The following is a 17,500-nucleotide window of genomic DNA, read 5'->3' as shown; positions in this document are numbered from 1 at the left end:
GATGCAGGGATTAGTAGTATTAAGGATGGTGTCTGGTTTAGGTTCTTGCAGCCTTTTTTTTTTTTTTTTTTTTTTTATCCCCTACAGGAGCTGCCGATACGCCTGGCTCAGGAGAAATCCTGAGACACCTGTAGAATCAAGATCAAGATCAAGCCATGTGTATATCAGATGTGTAAACAACAAACCCAGCCAGAGTGAAAAGATTTTTCAACTGTATAAACTATAAAGTGTGATTTACCGAAATGGAGCAGTGGTAGCAGTAGTTATGGTGGAGGAGGCATGGTGTAGGTAAGTAAGTTATTACCAATAATCACCGTGGGAGTTAATTTGTGGCATAGTGGCATATAGAGGGTACATATAACATAACATAACATATATATATATATATATATATATATATATATATATATATATATATATATATATATATATATATATATATATATATATTAGTTTCTTTCTTTGTCAAATATGATCATTTGGGTATTACTCCAGAGTTTCACCACAATCAGCTATGTGATTTTTATCCACCAAGATATAGAGCTCCTCATTACGAGTAATTTGAACCCCATATATACTAGGTGCAACCTTTTATAATGGCGACAGAGATTTTTAAAGATTTAAGCGTGTTTTGGTGATCAGCCGTGACATTACTACGTAGCCTCCCGCATCAAACCCTGCCACACACAGATGCCGTGATGCGCTCGCGGCGGCCCGTCACTCTTGAGGAAGGCTCGGATGACGAATAAGGTAACTGAATCTTTTATTGATGTTATTTTAGGTTAGATTAGATTAGATTAAATTAAATTAAATAAGGTTCTTTTCTGGACGAAACGAATTTTTTCTGGTAGATTTCAGCTTGTTTTAATTCATTTACCAGTTGTTTTTTTATGCAAATCATAATATGTTTCGGGGCTGTAAAAAAAAATTGGTTGATTTGCGCCAAAAACAAGTGGTATTTTAATTAAAAGCAAGCCGAAATCTACCAGAAAAAATTAGTTTTGTCCAGAAAGGACAAGGTGGTGAAACTCTGGAGGTTTACCCAAACTTCGTATTTCCTAAAAGGTTCAAGGGGACAAATGACGGTAAACCTACAGAGTTTCACTACCTTGTCCTTTCTGGACAAAACTAATTTTTTCTGGTATATTTCAGCTTGCTTTTAATTAAAATACCACTTGTTTTTTTATGCAAATCAACCAATTTTTTTTTACAGCCCCAAAACATATTATGATTTGCATAAAAAAACAACTGGTAAATTAATTAAAAACAAGCTGAAATCTACCAGAAAAAATTAGTTTCGTCCAGAAAAAAACCTTATTTAATCTAATCTAACCTAACCTAAAAGGTTGCACCTAGTATATATGGGGTTCAAATTACTCTTAATGAGGACCTCTATCTCTTGAGGCGGGTGAAAAACACATAGCTGATTGTGGTGAAACTCTGGAGTAATACCGAAGTTTGGTCTGTTTTGATTTCCTGTCACCAACTAAATCAAAACAGACATAATCTAACCTGACTGTAAATCTAACCTAACTGTAAATCTAACCTATCTTAGCTTAATCTTATCTAACTGTTTCTGGGTTCTACTACAGTTTTGTACAATAAACTCTAGATGGTTTAGGCCATCCTTAGGTTGTTGTTCTTACTATTTACAACATTTTCTGTGAGTATACTACCACAGCATGCAGTTGTGTCATGGTTTATTGACAAGGACTAATAGTAAACACTAACCAGAAAGAGAAAGAGGGCACTGAAACTGTGACACAATAAGACAGTTAAAGAAGACATAGGAAAGCTATTCAAGGTCTTGTGAATAGAGTTTGTGTATAAAAATAACTGCCTATGATGATGTGAGTGTCTGGTTGCTGTTCGTGCCTGTCTGGTGTTGTGACAGTATTGCAAGGCCAATTTATAGTTTCAACCAGCCAGTGATTTTCTGCTGTGGCTGATGTTTTTTTCTGGTGAGACAGTGAATTGATGTTCTTTATAATATCTATCACAAATGAATAGTTTTCAATTTATGACTTTTCAGCTTATCCCCACCCATCATCCCCAATGATCTTGGAGGACTTGTGGGAGAGGTGATTTTTAGGTGAAGCAGAGAAACATATTTACTTTTTCTGAAACTTGAATGCCTTCTTATTTTCAGACACTGGGATAATGGCTGCTGATGAATATATACCTTGTTTGAAGTGTGATGCTTGGGTGCCACATTATGCCAAGGAGATTCACATGGCAGAGTGTCATGAGCTCACTCTAAAACAGTTTACTCATCCATATATTACTGGTAGGTGATAAAAGTGCAACATTTCATGCAAATATTTGCTTTGTAATTTGTAGAAATCTCAGGTTTCAAACCCAATCACTGGTGTGTAAGTTTTTTTTTTGTGTGAAATTGCACATGTTTTATTTGTGTATTTGACAAGTTTTACTAAGCAAAATCTCACTGAATGTTCTTGATTATGTCATCATGCCAGAATGATGAAGTGGAGCTGAAGTGACCTTAAACATCAAAATAGCTGGTACTTCATTCGCTTTTTTTTTTTTTTTTTTTTTTTTTTTCCAATCGGTACTTGTCCATGTTACTTGGCAAACATGTGAAATCTTGCAAGATATTTCTTAAAAGTCTGTATATGTGTTTTGATAATATTTTTCATCAGATTCTTCATTATTTGGTCAAGTTACATTTATCGGAGGTACTGAACAGTCCATAGTAGAAACAAAAGAAAAAGATGGTGAGACTGTGAAATCTGCACTGAAGAATAAGAAAAATTTAAAGAGCAAGCTCAGTGACAGCAATCAACAAAACAAGACTGAAAAGATAGGAAATGAAAGTCAAGCTGCTGAGCCAGGTCAGTAGTTGGGGTTGCACACCATACCATACCATGCACTTTGATATAGGAACTTTTAATGTAGAGCCATTGTCATAATCATTTTCATCCTCTATGATTCCACTGTAATTTAAACTTCTGCCCAACCTTTTCTGTCTGGTAATTTAATCATTTAGATCATCCCAGAAGAAAATGTAGTTATACTTCAGTTTATTGGTACGTACAAGAGGAACAGCATATAATATGAGAATGTGCAACATTCTAAGTATATTCTAAGTATATTGCATCTTCTAAGTATATTATAATTTCAGAATGGCTTAAAAAGATTCTAGCAGCTCTGCACTATCGGGCAGTTTTAATGAATGAGAAAGATCTAATTCGTTGCAACATTACTGCCTACACACCAGTTGAGGTCAAAGCTGGCAGTTTATCCTGTGGATTCCTTGCAATTCCTGAGAGAGTGCGTATTGGACACTTGTTGCTCCATCAAGGTGAGAGGCACTTTTGTATGTTGATGCATTTTTGATAAGGAAAGAAAATATCTCAATTATTTACTTATTTATTATTATTATTTATTTATGTATTTATTTTTATTTATTTATTTTTTTCTTTTAAAAAATTTTAGGTGCAAAGTATGAAAGCTAACTCATTATGTATATTTTTTTACTTGATCATTTAAGGAAGTGTGTATCATAAGGAAATTAACCATTGCCTTAAAGTTCTTATTATTTTGTGGTGTAATGAAAATTATGAAAAAAAGTCTTAGTTTTGTTATGCAAAATATTCTTTACTTTTCTGTCATGCAATTTTGCAATTTCTTCCAATTTGTATCATGAAATGCAGTCAATGGAAAGTTAGTTATATTTCCCTCAGATACTTACATGACATGTATACTTACTTAGAGGTGTCTTATAACTGTACAGTGATATAAAATAATGATTTTGTGGTTTGTTACTGTACCTGATAAAAGTAATATTTGAAGTCTACTTTATTATTATTTTCAGGTTCATCACAGTATTTACCAGAACTGGAAAATCATGCATTGATATATGTTAGGAAGATTGACAGTGTCAGATATGTTGATGAATTAAAATTACTATATTGCAAAACATTTACCAATGAAGAAAAGTTGTACTTTGAAAAGCAAATGAAGGCCTTTCTGTATAGCAGTTTTCCACTTGGTGCTCCATTCACAGTCAATGTTGGCTGCAAGATATACCTACCTTCATTGCAGCGTAGTGATACTGTGTTCACTGTTCAAAGTTTTAAACTCTGTGAGTCATTTTGTGAAGAAGAAACAAGTTGTGAGTATGTAGCTGAGGAGCAGGAGTCAATCACTGAAAAGAGTGACACTTTCCCATCCCAGCTTATCACAATTGATGAATGTGAAGGTTCTGTCTCATCAGTAACTGAAAAGGTTTCAAAACTTCAGATATCATATCCTGCACCACATTGTAATATTCAATTAGAAAAAACTGCTAATGTCACAAATTTTGAAACTAATATATTTACATCCACACCAATTAAATCAAGTTTTGAAGGGAGCCAACATAATCAGAATGTGACCTTCCCTCCTAAGATAAGTAGCAAAGATATTTCATCCATTAGTGGACTTGTGTCAGAAACTGTGTCTTACCTTGATAAAGTCACACCTTGGGTTAGGATTGGAACAAGTACCAAGATTATATTACAACCAATGAGTGTCAAGAAAGTTGATGTGCATTTGCATAAAGCAGTTAGTCAGGAAGGATACTGCAAGGACCAGGTGTATTGCAGCTTGAAGAAGATGATACAGACTGCTCTTAAGGGATCTTGTATAACAGGTATGCATTTCTCTCTCTCTCTCTCTCTCTCTCTCTCTCTCTCTCTCTCTCTCTCTCTCTCTCTCTCTCTCTCTCTCTCTCTCTCTCTCTCTCTCTCTCTCTCTCACTTTGACATATTACTGGGTCTTTGCTTACTTAATTTATTACTGAGTGATGTTGATTTTGAGTATATGATGAAGCACTTGTTTGCAGACTCTCCACTCCTGGGCCGGTGGAGTGGAGTGCTGCTTTATGGACCTCCAGGAACAGGGAAGACTCTGATGGTACATGAGGTGGCAGCAGAATTGTCTGTTCCTGTATTCACATTAACATTGGCCACTGTGTCAAAATCAACCAGAAGTACAAAGGATTATGTCCAGTTTATATTTGGAACAGCATGTCAAAGGTAACAAAAGGCTTGAAGACATTGTGCAGTATTTAGATTATCCTTGATTTAACGAAATATGGCATATGAAGTGTATTTTTTTTTTTCTTCTTTTTAATACTATGGGCTTTTCACGGGAATTTATGGGCTAAAGGGGATACTTTTTGGGTACCTCTTATCTCAAAGCCCACCCGCTAGGAAACCATTGCCCCGAGTGAGCAAGCCCAACCTACACTCGGATCGTGGACAGGATTCGAACCCGTGCGCTTGGAGACCCCCCAGACCCCAAAGCATGCATGGTTCCACTGTACCACAGCGGCCCCAAACATAATTTTGCTGTGTCTGTTGGACATTGAATTATATATTTATTCATTATTAATATTATCATTATTTTCTTTGTATCATGTTTTGGAGTAGGTCAATAGTATGAGAAATATGTGCTTTGTATTTTTAATCATTGTTACTCCAACAGTGCCCCATCAGTATTGTTTATAGATGAGGTGGAGAGTCTGTGTCCAGCTACTGATCTCAAGATGCAAGCAGATAAAACATTTAGTTCATTCATTCTTCAAGGAATCCAAATGTTACAGGTGAGAATTGTACTGCTGGTCAGTGACTATGTGCTGTAGATTTGTGTGAGTTTTAAAGAAAGATTGTAAACAAATCTGCACTATGAGTACAGATCTTGTGAAAAGAAAAATTCATACAAACTCCCACTACTCACTCAAAAATTTATTATGATACTGATTTTAGAAAGCAGACAAATTGATTGTGTAGTGTATCAGCAGACTGCGCCAAAACCAGTGTTCCTGGTGGCTGCCACCTGCCAGCCATCCCAGGTGTCTTCAAAGCTGCGCAGCCCTGGCAGACTTGAGAGGGAACTGATGGTGCCACTTCCTGATGCTCAACAGAGGCAGAGAATATTTCACCAGTTGATATCAACTCATCACCATGATCTCAATGAAAATGACATTGCTAGCATAGCCAAGAAAGCTTATGGTTTCTCTGGAGCTGATCTGAGCGTCCTTATAAGATGTGCTTGGCTTGCTTGTGCAAAAAGGATTCAGGGAAAGGTAGAAATAATAGACATCAGTTTTTTCAATCAACCATCATTATTCTTAAATTCACAAGCATCTCATTTGTAAGTTATTTTGATGTTCTTTAAAAATTTTGTCCAAATTTTAATGTAAATTAACTTATCAACATAATCTCTCTCTCTCTCTCTCTCTCTCTCTCTCTCTCTCTCTCTCTCTCTCTCTCTCTCTCTCTCTCTCTCTCTCTCTCTCTCTCTCTCTCTCTCTCTCTCTCTCTCTCTCTCTCTCTCTCTCTCTCTCTCTCTCTCTCTCTCTCTCTCTCTCTCTCTCTCTCTCTCTCTCTCTCTCTCTCTCCCTCCCCTGTAAAGGAATATCTCAAGTTATCAAAAGCAGATGTGTATGTTGGAATGCAAAACATAATTCCAACCATGCTGAGGCACACCTACTCTGCAGTTTCAATGGTAAGCATGTCTATGCTTACTATATTGTCATCTTTTTGCCTCTAACATGAATCAAGTAGTTAGATCCTAACCAATAACACAATAAGCACAGGTTGCTCTATGTAACTATTGTTGCCTAAGTGAAAATGAGAGAGACAAAAAGAAGTCAGTTACATGTATAACTTTTTATGCTTTATACTCAATAGCTGAAATATCAAAGTCTTAAACTGTATACTATAATGTGCCTCATTTTATTACAGGTCAAATGGCATGATATTTGTGGTTATCAAGGCATCAAAATGAAGTTACAGGTAAATCACTTGCTTTTATTCATACACTTGGAAGTGATGAATGAGTGCCTTTAAAGATTCTGCCATGAAAAATGCAAAATGGTTTTGATAATGCCACTTGTGGATATGATGTTTTCCTCATAAAACATGCAGTTGTGGAATAAGTGCCTCCATATCACATGTGTTGCCAGTGTTAGGAAGATTGGAATTTTGCTGCAGACAATTCCCTTTATATGTAGTAAAGTCTACGAGGTCAGAAACTAATGGAAATAGTTATGAGATCCTATACCTGCACTGTAGTAGGGCATTTGACAAAGTAACCTATTGAAGGCTCTAGAAAAATGTGGGATGCATGGGATGGATAGAAGGTGTTATTCTGGTTAAGGTACAGTGTTATTAATGGCTTTAGATCTGAGTGAGGCCAATGCCTCGGAGTCCCCCTCTGGGGAGGGGACCAAAAATGTCCCCAGGTCGGACACCTCTCCTGTTGAAGACCACAAATGCCTTGACACCTCCCTCAACTTTTTCTACATTAACTTATGCAACATTTGCAGTCTTAGATCTAATTTTCAATCTGTGGAACACCACCTCTCCTCTACTAAACCTCATCTTCTTTTCCTCACCGAAACACAGCTATCTGAGGCAACTGACAGTAGCCCCTTCTCTGTTCCCTCCTACTTTCTCTATTCTCATTTTCATTCCAAAGCTGGATGTTGCGTCTATGTACACAACGACTTAATTTGCTCTCGTGCCCACGCTCTTGAGTCTTCCGAATTTTCCACCATCTGGCTACGACTTAACAGTCACTCTCAAACTAAATTCATCTGTGCTGTTTATCTCTCCCTAACTCTTCTGACTATAGTAATTTCTTCGACTACTTAACTTCTAAAGTGGAGCACATTCTGTCCCTCTACCCTTTCGCTGAGATTTCCATTCTTGGAGATTTCAATGTTCACCACCAGCTTTGGCTTTCCTCTCCCTTCACTGACCACCCTGGTGAACTAGCCTTCAACTTTGCTATCCTCCATGACCTAGAGCAACTGGTGCAACACCCTACTCGTATTCCTGACCGTCTTGGAGACACGCCCAACATTCTTGATCTCTTCCTCACCTCTAACCCTTCTGCTTATGCTGTCACCCTTTCATCTCCGTTGGGCTCCTCCGATCACAATCTCATTTCTGTATCTTGTCCTATTTTTCCAATCCTCCGCAGGATCCCCAAAGCGAAGGTGCCTCTGGCGTTTTGCCTCTGCCAGTTGGGGGACCTGAGGAGGTATTATGCTGATTTTCCTGGAATGATTATTGCTTCCGTGTCAGAGACCCATCTCTTTGTGCTGAACGCATAACAGAGGTGTTAGTATCTGGCATGGAGGCGTACATTCCTCATTCTTTTCTCAACCTAAACCTTCTAAACCTTGGTTTAACTCAGCCTGTTCTCGTGCTATACATGATAGAGAGGTTGCCCACAAAAGGTACTTGAGCCTTCCATCTCCTGAATCTCATGCACTTTATATCTCTGCCCGGAATCATGCCAAGTCTGTTCTTCAACTTGCCAAACACTCTTTCATAAATAGGAAATGTCAAAATCTTTCAAACTCAAACTCTCCTCGTGACTTCTGGCATCTAGCCAAAAACATCTCAAATAACTTCACTTCTTCATCTTTCCTCCTTTATTTCATCCTGATGGCACCACTGCCATCTCTTCTGTCTCTAAAGCTGAACTCTTTTCTCAAACCTTTGCTCACAACTCCACCTTGGACGATTCTGGGCTTGTCCCTCCTCTCCTCCTCCCTCTGACTATTTCATGTCTACAATCAAAATTCTTCGTAATGATGTTTTCCATGCCCTTGCTGGCCTAAACCCTCGGAAGGCTTATGGACCTGATGGGGTCCCTCCTATTGTTCTCAAAAACTGTGCTTCTGTGCTTGCACCTTGCCTGGCCAAACTCTTCCAACTTTGTCTATCGACTTCTACCTTTCCTTCCTGCTGGAAGTTCGCCTACATTCAGCCTGTTCCTAAAAAGGGTGACCGTTCTAACCCCTCAAACTACCGTCCTATAGCTTTAATCTCTTGCTTGTCTAAAGTTTTGAATCTATCCTGAATAGGAAGATTCTCAAACATCTGTCACTTCACAATCTTCTGTCTGATCGCCAGTATGGCTTCCGTCAAGGTCGCTCTACTGGTGATCTTCTGGCTTTCCTTACTGAGTCTTGGTCATCCTCTTTTAGAGATTTCGGTGAAACTTTTGCTGTTGCGTTAGACATATCAAAAGCTTTTGATAGAGTCTGGCATAAAGCTTTGATTTCAAAACTGCCCTCCTACGGCTTCTATCCTTCTCTCTGCAACTTTATCTCAAGTTTCCTTTCCGACCGCTCTATTGCTGCTGTGGTAGACGGCTACTGTTCTTCTCCTAAACCTATTAATAGTGGTGTTCCTCAGGGTTCTGTCCTGTCACCCACTCTCTTTCTATTATTCATTAATGACCTTCTTAACCAAACTTCTTGCCCTATCCACTCCTACGCTGATGATACCACCCTACATCTTTCCACGTTCTTTCAGAGACGTCCAACCCTTCAGGAAATCAACAGATCACGCGGGGACGCCACGGAACGCCTGACTTCCGATCTTTCTAAGATTTCCGATTGGGGCAGAGAAAATCTAGTAGTTTTCAATGCCTCAAAACTCAATTCCTCCATCTATCAACTCGACACAACCTTCCAGACAACTATCCCTCTTCTTCAATGACACTCAACTGTCTCCTCTTCCACAATGAATATCCTCGGTCTGTCCTTTGCTCATAATCTTAACTGGAAACTTCACATCTCATCTCTTGCTAAAACAGCTTCTATGAAGTTAGGTGTTCTGAGGTGTCTCCGACAGTTTTTCTCGCCCCTCCAACTGCTTACTCTGTATAAGGGCCTTATCCGTCCCTGTATGGAGTACTCTTCGCATGTTTGGGGGTTCCAGTCACACAGCTTTGCTTGATAGGGTGGAATCGAAAGCTCTTCGTCTCATCAACTACCCTCCACTGACTAACTGTCTTCAGTCTCTTTCTCACCGCCGAAATGTTGCATCCCTTTCTATATTTTATCGCTATTTTCATAGTAACTGTTCTACTAATCTTGCTAACTGCATGCCTCTCCTCCTCCTGCAGCCACGCTGCACAAGGCTTTCTTCTTCCTCTCATCCCTATTCTGTCCAACTCTCTAATGCAAGAGTTAACCAGTACGCTCAATCATTCATCCCTTTCACTGGTTAACTCTGGAACTCCCTCCCTGCATCTGTATTTCCGAATTCCTACAACTTGTCTTCTTTTAATCCTTTCAATACGGTGACGCCTATGTAGGCGTCATAAAGCCCCAGTAGCAAATATGGTGACGCCTACGTAGACGTCATATTTCTTTTCTGAGCTTTCTTCAGTTCAGTTGTCCCGTATAGTGTGTTGGATACCAACTACACACGCCATATGCTGTCCTTGAAATCCTAGTGCTCCTCCCACCATCCTTGTCTCCACCAATCACTAAAGATAAGCTACATGCCTTGTGTCTAAAATTACCCAATGGCATAGACTGTTCTCATCTCTCTCTCTTTCTCTCTCTCTCTCTCTCTCTCTCTCTCTCTCTCTCTCTCTCTCTCTCTCTCTCTCTCTCTCTCTCTCTCTCTCTCTCTCTCTCTCTCTCTCTCTCTCTCTCTCTCTCTCTCTCTCTCTCTCTCTCTCTCTCTCCTCTCCTCCCTCTCTCTCTCTCCTCTCTCTCCATCTCCTCTCTCTCTCTCCCCTCTCTCTCTCGAAGATAAGTTAAATGCGTCCCGCCTTGTAACATTCGTGAAAACACACACACACACACACACACACACATGGCCCGGTAGCTCAGTGGTTAGAGCGCTGGCTTCACAAGCCAGATGACCGAGGTTCGATTCCCCGGCCGGGTGGAGATATTTGGGTGTGTCTCCTTTCACGTGTAGCCCCTGTTCACCTAGCAGTGAGTAGGTACGGGATGTAAATCGAGGAGTTGTGACCTTGTTGTCCCGGTGTGTGGTGTGTGCCTGGTCTCAGGCCTATCCGAAGATCGGAAACAATGAGCTCTGAGCTCGTTCCGTAGGGTAACGTCTGGCTGTCTCTGTCAGAGACTGCAGCAGATCAAAAACAGTGAACACACACACACACACACACACACACACACACACACACACACACACACACACACACACACACACACACACACACACCTGTGGTTCCTGTGGTGGTAGTTTTAGGCAGCAGTCGCCACCCGTGGCCACGCTGATGCGCTCCCACTAATACAACCCGTCTGCTCGTCTTTGCGCCAGCTGATCTATGATGCTGTTGCTGGCAGCACAAGCATGGTAGTGTGGCAGCTTGGGTTGATCAGGTATTGTGTGTAGAAACTTGTCCAGCTTGTTTTTGAAGCTCTCAATACTCCCTGTTGAGTCTCGTAGATGTCTAGGCAGTGCATTGAAAAGCTGTGGCCCTCTTATGGCGAAGGCATTTTCTTTGAGCGTTTTGACCCTGGTGCTTGCTCTAGAATGTACTCTTTCTATATGGCAGAGCCGGCCTCGTCGCTGGTGGATGGTAAACTGGATATTCAAGTTGTTAATAGATTTTCCAATAATTATTTTATAGATGTATAATATGGCGTACCTTTCTCTACGCCACTCCAGTGAGTAAAGGTTAAGTTCTTGCAACCTTTCCCAATAGTCGAGATGTTGAGTGTCTGATATTCTACTGGTGAAAGACCGTTGTATTGCTTCAAGTGACTGTTTCTCTCCTATTCTCCAAGGACTCCATAACTGACAACAATACTCGACTAATGGTATGACAAGGGACTTGTACAGTGTCAGCATAGGGCATCTCTTTCGTGTGCGGAATGTACGGAGGATCCAGCCAGACTGGCTTCGTGCCTTTTGTACCACATTCTGAATATGTTCAGTAAAATTGCCGTCAGAGCTAAGGGTAATTCCTAGGTCCCTCACGCACTCCTTAGTGTTGATACGAGAACCATCTGGTGCAATATAGGTAGATATATTTTCGATGAGTCCCTGTGGGCTATAATGTATATGTTCAAATTTATTATTATTAAAGGACATATTATTATGGTGTGCCCATGAGTAAAGTGATGTGAGGTCTTTTTGTAGTTTCTCAGCATCTGATTTCGAGGAGACTTCCTTTAATACCCTTGTGTCATCAGCAAACGAAGCTACTGTAGAGTGTATGACATGTCTGTTGATATCAGTAATGTGGATCAAGAAGAGGATGGGGCCAAGGACTGATCCTTGTGGCACTCCGCTAGCTATCGTAAATGACTGAGACACTGCACCACTAGCCACTACGCGCTGCTCCCTGCCAGTAATAAAGGAGTGCAGCCACATCCCAAGCTTTCCGGCAATGCCCATTTCTCTTATTTTGTGTAGTAAAATGCCGTGGTCTACCTTATCAAGTGCTTTTGCAAAATCAAGGTAGCCCACGTCAACATTTTCATTATATTCCAGCTTTTCTAAGATGGTTTCATAGTGTGCTAGTAGAGACATGAACGTCCAGTACGATAGCCATGTTGGTCTTGGTTCATTCTGTTATTCTGCTCGAGATATGTAGCCATAGCTTTTACAATTATTCTCTCCAATACTTTAATAATATGGGAGGTTAAAGATACTGGTCTATAGATTTTAGCTTCAGCTCTCGACCCACCCTTGTAGATTGGCGTTATGTTGGCACTTTTTAGTTGCTTTGGTATCGTTCCAGATTCCAGAGAATTTCTATATAACATTTCCAAAGGGGCACTAAGCTCCCTTGCACAAGTTTTTAGAAGTATTGCAGGGAACACACACACACACACACACACACAAATACAAAAACAACAAATTTTCTAATCTCTCTCTCTCTCTCTCTCTCTCTCTCTCTCTCTCTCTCTCTCTCTCTCTCTCTCTCTCTCTCTCTCTCTCTCTCTCTCTCTCTCTCTCTCTCCTCTCCCTTTCCCTCCTCCCTCCCCTCTTCCTCTCGAAGATAAGCTACATGCGTCCCGCTTGTGTCTAAAATATTAGCAAATGTCACACTCTCTCTCTCTCTCTCTCTCTCTCTCTCTCTCTCTCTCTCTCTCTCTCTCTCTCTCTCTCTCTCTCTCTCTCTCTCTCTCTCTCTCTCTCTCTCTCTCTCTCTCTCTCTCTCTCTCTCTCTCTCTCTCTCTCTCTCTCTCTCTCTCCGAAGAGAGAAGCATCCACTTTCCTGAAGGCGATATAGTGACTAAAAAATAGCAGCATAATACACAAAGACGACAAGTATGACAAGCTTGCACGAGTTTCCCGCACTTGGGCGCACGGCACTACCACCCGTATATCATACGTACAGGCGGGCTTTTTTAACATCCGGCGCGAAGGGGTTAAGAGGGAGGTATCGAGGCATTTGCTCCCCTAATTCTGGCTGATGGTTTTGGCACTTTTTGAAGTCTTTGAAGAGCCAGCGCTCAAGTGGGCCTTTTTCTAACTTTCTTTTTTTTTGCCCTTGGCTGGCCCTCTTCCCTATGTTAAAAAAAAAAAAAAAAAAAAGTAATTAGTAGGATATAACAGAAATTGAGACCTGAAGGATGTTGAAGCATACCTTACGATCAGTCTTGCTGCTGTTGTTCCTACAAGAATGATGATAATGACAATAATGATAGCCTCTTGCAAGTTGAAATATAGAATACTATTTTTTACAAATATTACTTTCAGAAAAACATTGGCCTGTATTCCTCTGATCCAGAAAAATACCCTCTGAAAGGATTGCTTCTGTATGGCCCTCCAGGGTGTTCCAAGACAATGTTTGTTCGGGCCTTAGTTCATGAAACAAGCTACAGTTTCTTTCCTCTCAAGGTTAGTTAAATGATTCATCTGTCTTTTATGATGCTTCAGTTTTAATATCTTCCAAAATATAAAGAATTTAAGTGATGTAACCTTTTCTTTGATTCTGTTCATGTATCTCACTCAAGAATACTGCTCACCATTATTCCTTCACTATCCATCCATCTCAGTTGTGTTAACACCTTCCAGCTCTTTTGTAGTCAATCATTGCCTTAGATCTATAACATTTATCCGGTATTTTTTGGATTTTTTTTATGAATATTTATGTACCATAATTTTTAAAAGTTTTTGTTAGGTTATCTTTTTTTTCATATCTTATCTTTTCCACATTTCTTTATTAATAGGTATTTTCTATAGGTACATCTACCACATCTACTATAAACTGATAACTTTTTATAATTTCTTTAACAGTGTTCTAACCTGCTATCAAAATATGTTGGAGAAACTGAGAAGTTATTGAGCCAAGTGTTCATACGAGCCCAGCAGGCAGCCCCCTCAGTGGTGTTCATGGATGAGGTGGACAGTCTTTGTGGGGAGCGTGGAGGTGGTGGAAGCTTAGTGTCAGAACTATTATCCCTCATGTCACAAACAGCTGTACAAAGGAATATTATGGTTATTGGAGCAACAAACAGACCCCATGCTGTAGATGAGGCAAGGAGTACAATATAAGTGAAGCAACTTTAGTACATATTCTGTTGGATCTTGCCATATTGTTCATAATTCTTAGTCTGTAACATATATTTCTATATTAATATAACCAAGGACAACAAAGGTCATGATATTCCAATTCCATTGTGTTTTGTTTTGTGGTATATCCAGCTGATCTTGTGTATACTGTGTTGTAGGCACTCCTGAGACCTGGCTTCCTCGAACAAGTCATCCATGTGGACTTGCCAGATTTTGAGACACGCTGTGAAATTTGGAGAGGTGTACTTGAGGGAGTTCCACAGGAAGGGATATTAGACATAGCCAAGCTGAGTGAAGCCACAACTGGCTATTCAGGCGCAGAGGTAAGCATAATTTTAGTTCATATGTATGTACATGCTTCATTTCATATGGTTTTCTCTTTGTTAGTATTTTTATATTCAACATTTGCTACAATAAACAGGATTTAGGATATGGATTTATATATATATATATTTTTTTTTTTTTTTATGATGTAGGGAAGAGAGCCACCCAAGGGCAAAAAAAAAAGAAAATATTAAAAAAAAAAAAAGGCCCACTTGAGTGTTAGCTCTCTAAAAAGTGGAAAAGTGTCAGCCAAAATTGGGGAGCAAATGCCTCAATACCTCCCTCTTAAAAGAAAACAAGTTGTAGGAATTGGAAATACAGATACAGGGAGGGAGTTCCAGAGTTTACCAGTGAAAGGGATGAATGATTGAGGGTACTGGTTAACTCTTGTGTTAGAGAGTTGGACAGAATAGGGATAAGAGGAAGAAGAAAGCCTTGTGCAGCGAGACCGCAGGAGGAGGGGAGGCATGCAGTTAGCAAGATCAGTAGAGCAGTCAGCATGAAAATAGTGATAAAAGATAGAAAGAGATGCAACATTTCAGCGGTGAGAAAGAGGCTGAAGACAGTTAGTCAGAGGAGGGAAGTTGATGAGACAAAGAGGCTTTGATTCCACCCTATCTAGTAAAACTGTGTGACTGGAACCCCTCCCAAACATGCGAAGAGTACTCCATATAAGGACGGATAAGGCCCTTATACAGAGTAAGCAGTTGGTAGGGCGAGAAAAACTGGCGGAGACGCCTCAGAACACCTAACTTTATAGAAGCTGTTTTAGCAAGAGATGAGATGTGAAGTTTCCAATTAAGATTATGAGCAAAGGACAGACCGAGGATATTCATTGTGGAAGAGGAGACAGTTGAGTGTCATTGAAGAAGAGGGATAGTTGTCTGGAAGGTTGTGTCGAGTTGATAGATGGAGGAATTGAGTTTTGAGGCATTGAAAACTACTAGATTTTCTCTGCCCCAATCGGAAATCTTAGAAAGATCGGAAGTCAGGCGTTTTGTGGCGTCCCTATGTGATCTGTTGACTTCCTGAAGGGTTGGTCGTCTCTGAAAGGACGTGGAAAGATGTAGGTGGTATCATCAGCGTAGGAGTGGATAGGGCAAGAAGTTTGTTTAAGAAGGTCATTAATGAATAATAGAAAGAGAGTGGGTGACAGGACAGAACCCTGAGGAACACCACTATTAATAGATTTAGGAGAGGAACAGTGGCCGTCTACCACAGCAGCAATAGAGCGGTCAGAAAGGAAACTTGAGATAAAGTTGCAGAGAGAAGGATAGAAGCCGTAGGAGGGCAGTTTTGAAATCAAAGCTTTATGCCAGACTCTATCAAAAGCTTTTGATATGTCTAACGCTACAGCAAAAGTTTCACCGAAATCTCTAAAAGAGAATGACCAAGACTCAGTAAGGAAAGCCAGAAGATCACCAGTAGAGCGACCTTGACGGAAGCCATACTGGCGATCTGACAGAAGATTGTGAAGTGACAGATGTTTGAGAATCTTCCTATTCAGAATAGATTAAAAAACTTTAGACAAGCAAAAGATTAAAGCTATAGGACAGTAGTTTGAGGGATTGGAACATGTCAGAGAACATGTCCAATCAAACAAATTTTTACTTTTCTTGGACTGAACATTTCATAGGTGCTTTATTTATTTATATGTTTATTTATATATTTATTTATTTATTTATTTATTTATTTTATTTATTTATTTTATTTTATTATATTTTGTTTTCAGAAACAAGTGAGGAGTGGGACTAATCAGTACCTTTTTTTTCTTGTCTTTAACAGATCACTGCTCTATACCAGGAGGCATCATTTACAGCTCTTGACAGGTATATAAAGCTGTGTGACCAGAATCCAAAGGCACTACTATCTCAAAGTCCAATATCACTGAATGAAGATCTGCTGATGATGACTATTGCTTCCATTCCTCCCAGAACTCCTATATCTCTGCTAGACTCAATAGCAGCTTTTACTAGTCAAAGAAACGATTGTCTTAGTAGGTAAAAGGATCAAATATAATTCTATTATATTTGTATATATTTGTTTGATTCCTACATTTTCTGAAATAAGCTAATGAAATGTATGTTTGTTATACTCATCTTCAGAATTTTTCTATTAATATTGAACATTTATTTTTCTATTTCTTGCCAATGCCTTGCACAGTGACAGTATGCCAAACTTGCAGTTGAAAGCATGGGTCAGAGAGTTTATTGGTTTCCTTCCTCAATTCCTCATATCCTCTGCTCTCCTTCGGCCTACCTAACACCCCAACTACTGCCACTCACACCTTCTCCTTTTTTTTTTTTTTTTTTTTTTTTTGTAGGGAAGAGTGCCAGCCAAGGGCAAAAAAAAAGAAAGTTAGAAAAAAGCCCACTTGAGCGCTGGCTCTCCAAAGAGTAGAAAAAGTGCCAAAACCGTCAGCCAGAATTAGGGGAGCAAATGCCTCGATACCTCCCTCTTAAAAGAAGACAAGTTGTAGGAATTTGGAAATACAGATGCAGGGAGGGAGTTCCAGAGTTTACCAGTGAAAGGGATGAATGATTGAGCGTACTGGTTAACTCTTGCATTAGAGAGTTGGACAGAATAGGGATGAGAGGAAGAAGAAAGCCTTGTGCAGCGTGGCCGCAGGAGGAGGGGAGGCATGCAGTTAGCAAGATCAGTAGAACAGTTACCATGAAAATAGCGATAAAATATAGAAAGGGATGCAACATTTCGGCGGTGAGAAAGAGAGTGAAGACAGTTAGTCAGGGGAGGGGAGTTGATGAGACGAAGATCTTTCGATTCCACCCTATCAAGCAAAGCTGTGTGACTGGAACCCCCCAAACATGCGAAGAGTACTCCATACAGGGACGGATAAG

The 17,500-nt window shown here is 39.9% G+C and overlaps 1 protein-coding gene across 6 annotated transcripts; it reads left to right on the top strand.

Moving 5' to 3' along the window:
* Nucleotides 1–92: 92 nt before the first annotated feature.
* LOC123516233 (ATPase family protein 2 homolog) lies at nucleotides 93–16,677 on the top strand. Of its 6 annotated transcripts, none has more exons than XM_045275458.1 (15): nucleotides 93–288; nucleotides 691–750; nucleotides 2,150–2,287; nucleotides 2,661–2,852; nucleotides 3,143–3,322; nucleotides 3,836–4,654; nucleotides 4,847–5,039; nucleotides 5,491–5,608; nucleotides 5,807–6,091; nucleotides 6,421–6,513; nucleotides 6,753–6,803; nucleotides 13,503–13,643; nucleotides 14,043–14,282; nucleotides 14,477–14,641; nucleotides 16,428–16,677. In XM_045275458.1, exons 3-15 carry the CDS (start codon nucleotides 2,161–2,163, stop codon nucleotides 16,644–16,646), a joined length of 2,823 nt encoding a protein of 940 aa, XP_045131393.1. In that variant the 5' UTR covers nucleotides 93–288; nucleotides 691–750; nucleotides 2,150–2,160; the 3' UTR covers nucleotides 16,647–16,677. The 6 variants fall into 6 exon arrangements, with proteins under 6 accessions (XP_045131393.1, XP_045131389.1, XP_045131391.1 ...); XM_045275454.1 differs by having other exon boundaries at nucleotides 5,804–6,091; XM_045275456.1 differs by having other exon boundaries at nucleotides 93–292; nucleotides 5,804–6,091.
* Nucleotides 16,678–17,500: the final 823 nt, after the last annotated feature.

The sequence above is a fragment of the Portunus trituberculatus genome, chromosome 40, assembly GCF_017591435.1.
Source record: "Portunus trituberculatus isolate SZX2019 chromosome 40, ASM1759143v1, whole genome shotgun sequence".
In the NCBI taxonomy this organism is placed as follows: domain Eukaryota; kingdom Metazoa; phylum Arthropoda; class Malacostraca; order Decapoda; family Portunidae; genus Portunus; species Portunus trituberculatus.
Note: the sequence above shows the minus strand (reverse complement) of the source record. Positions and strands in the feature narration are given on the sequence as shown.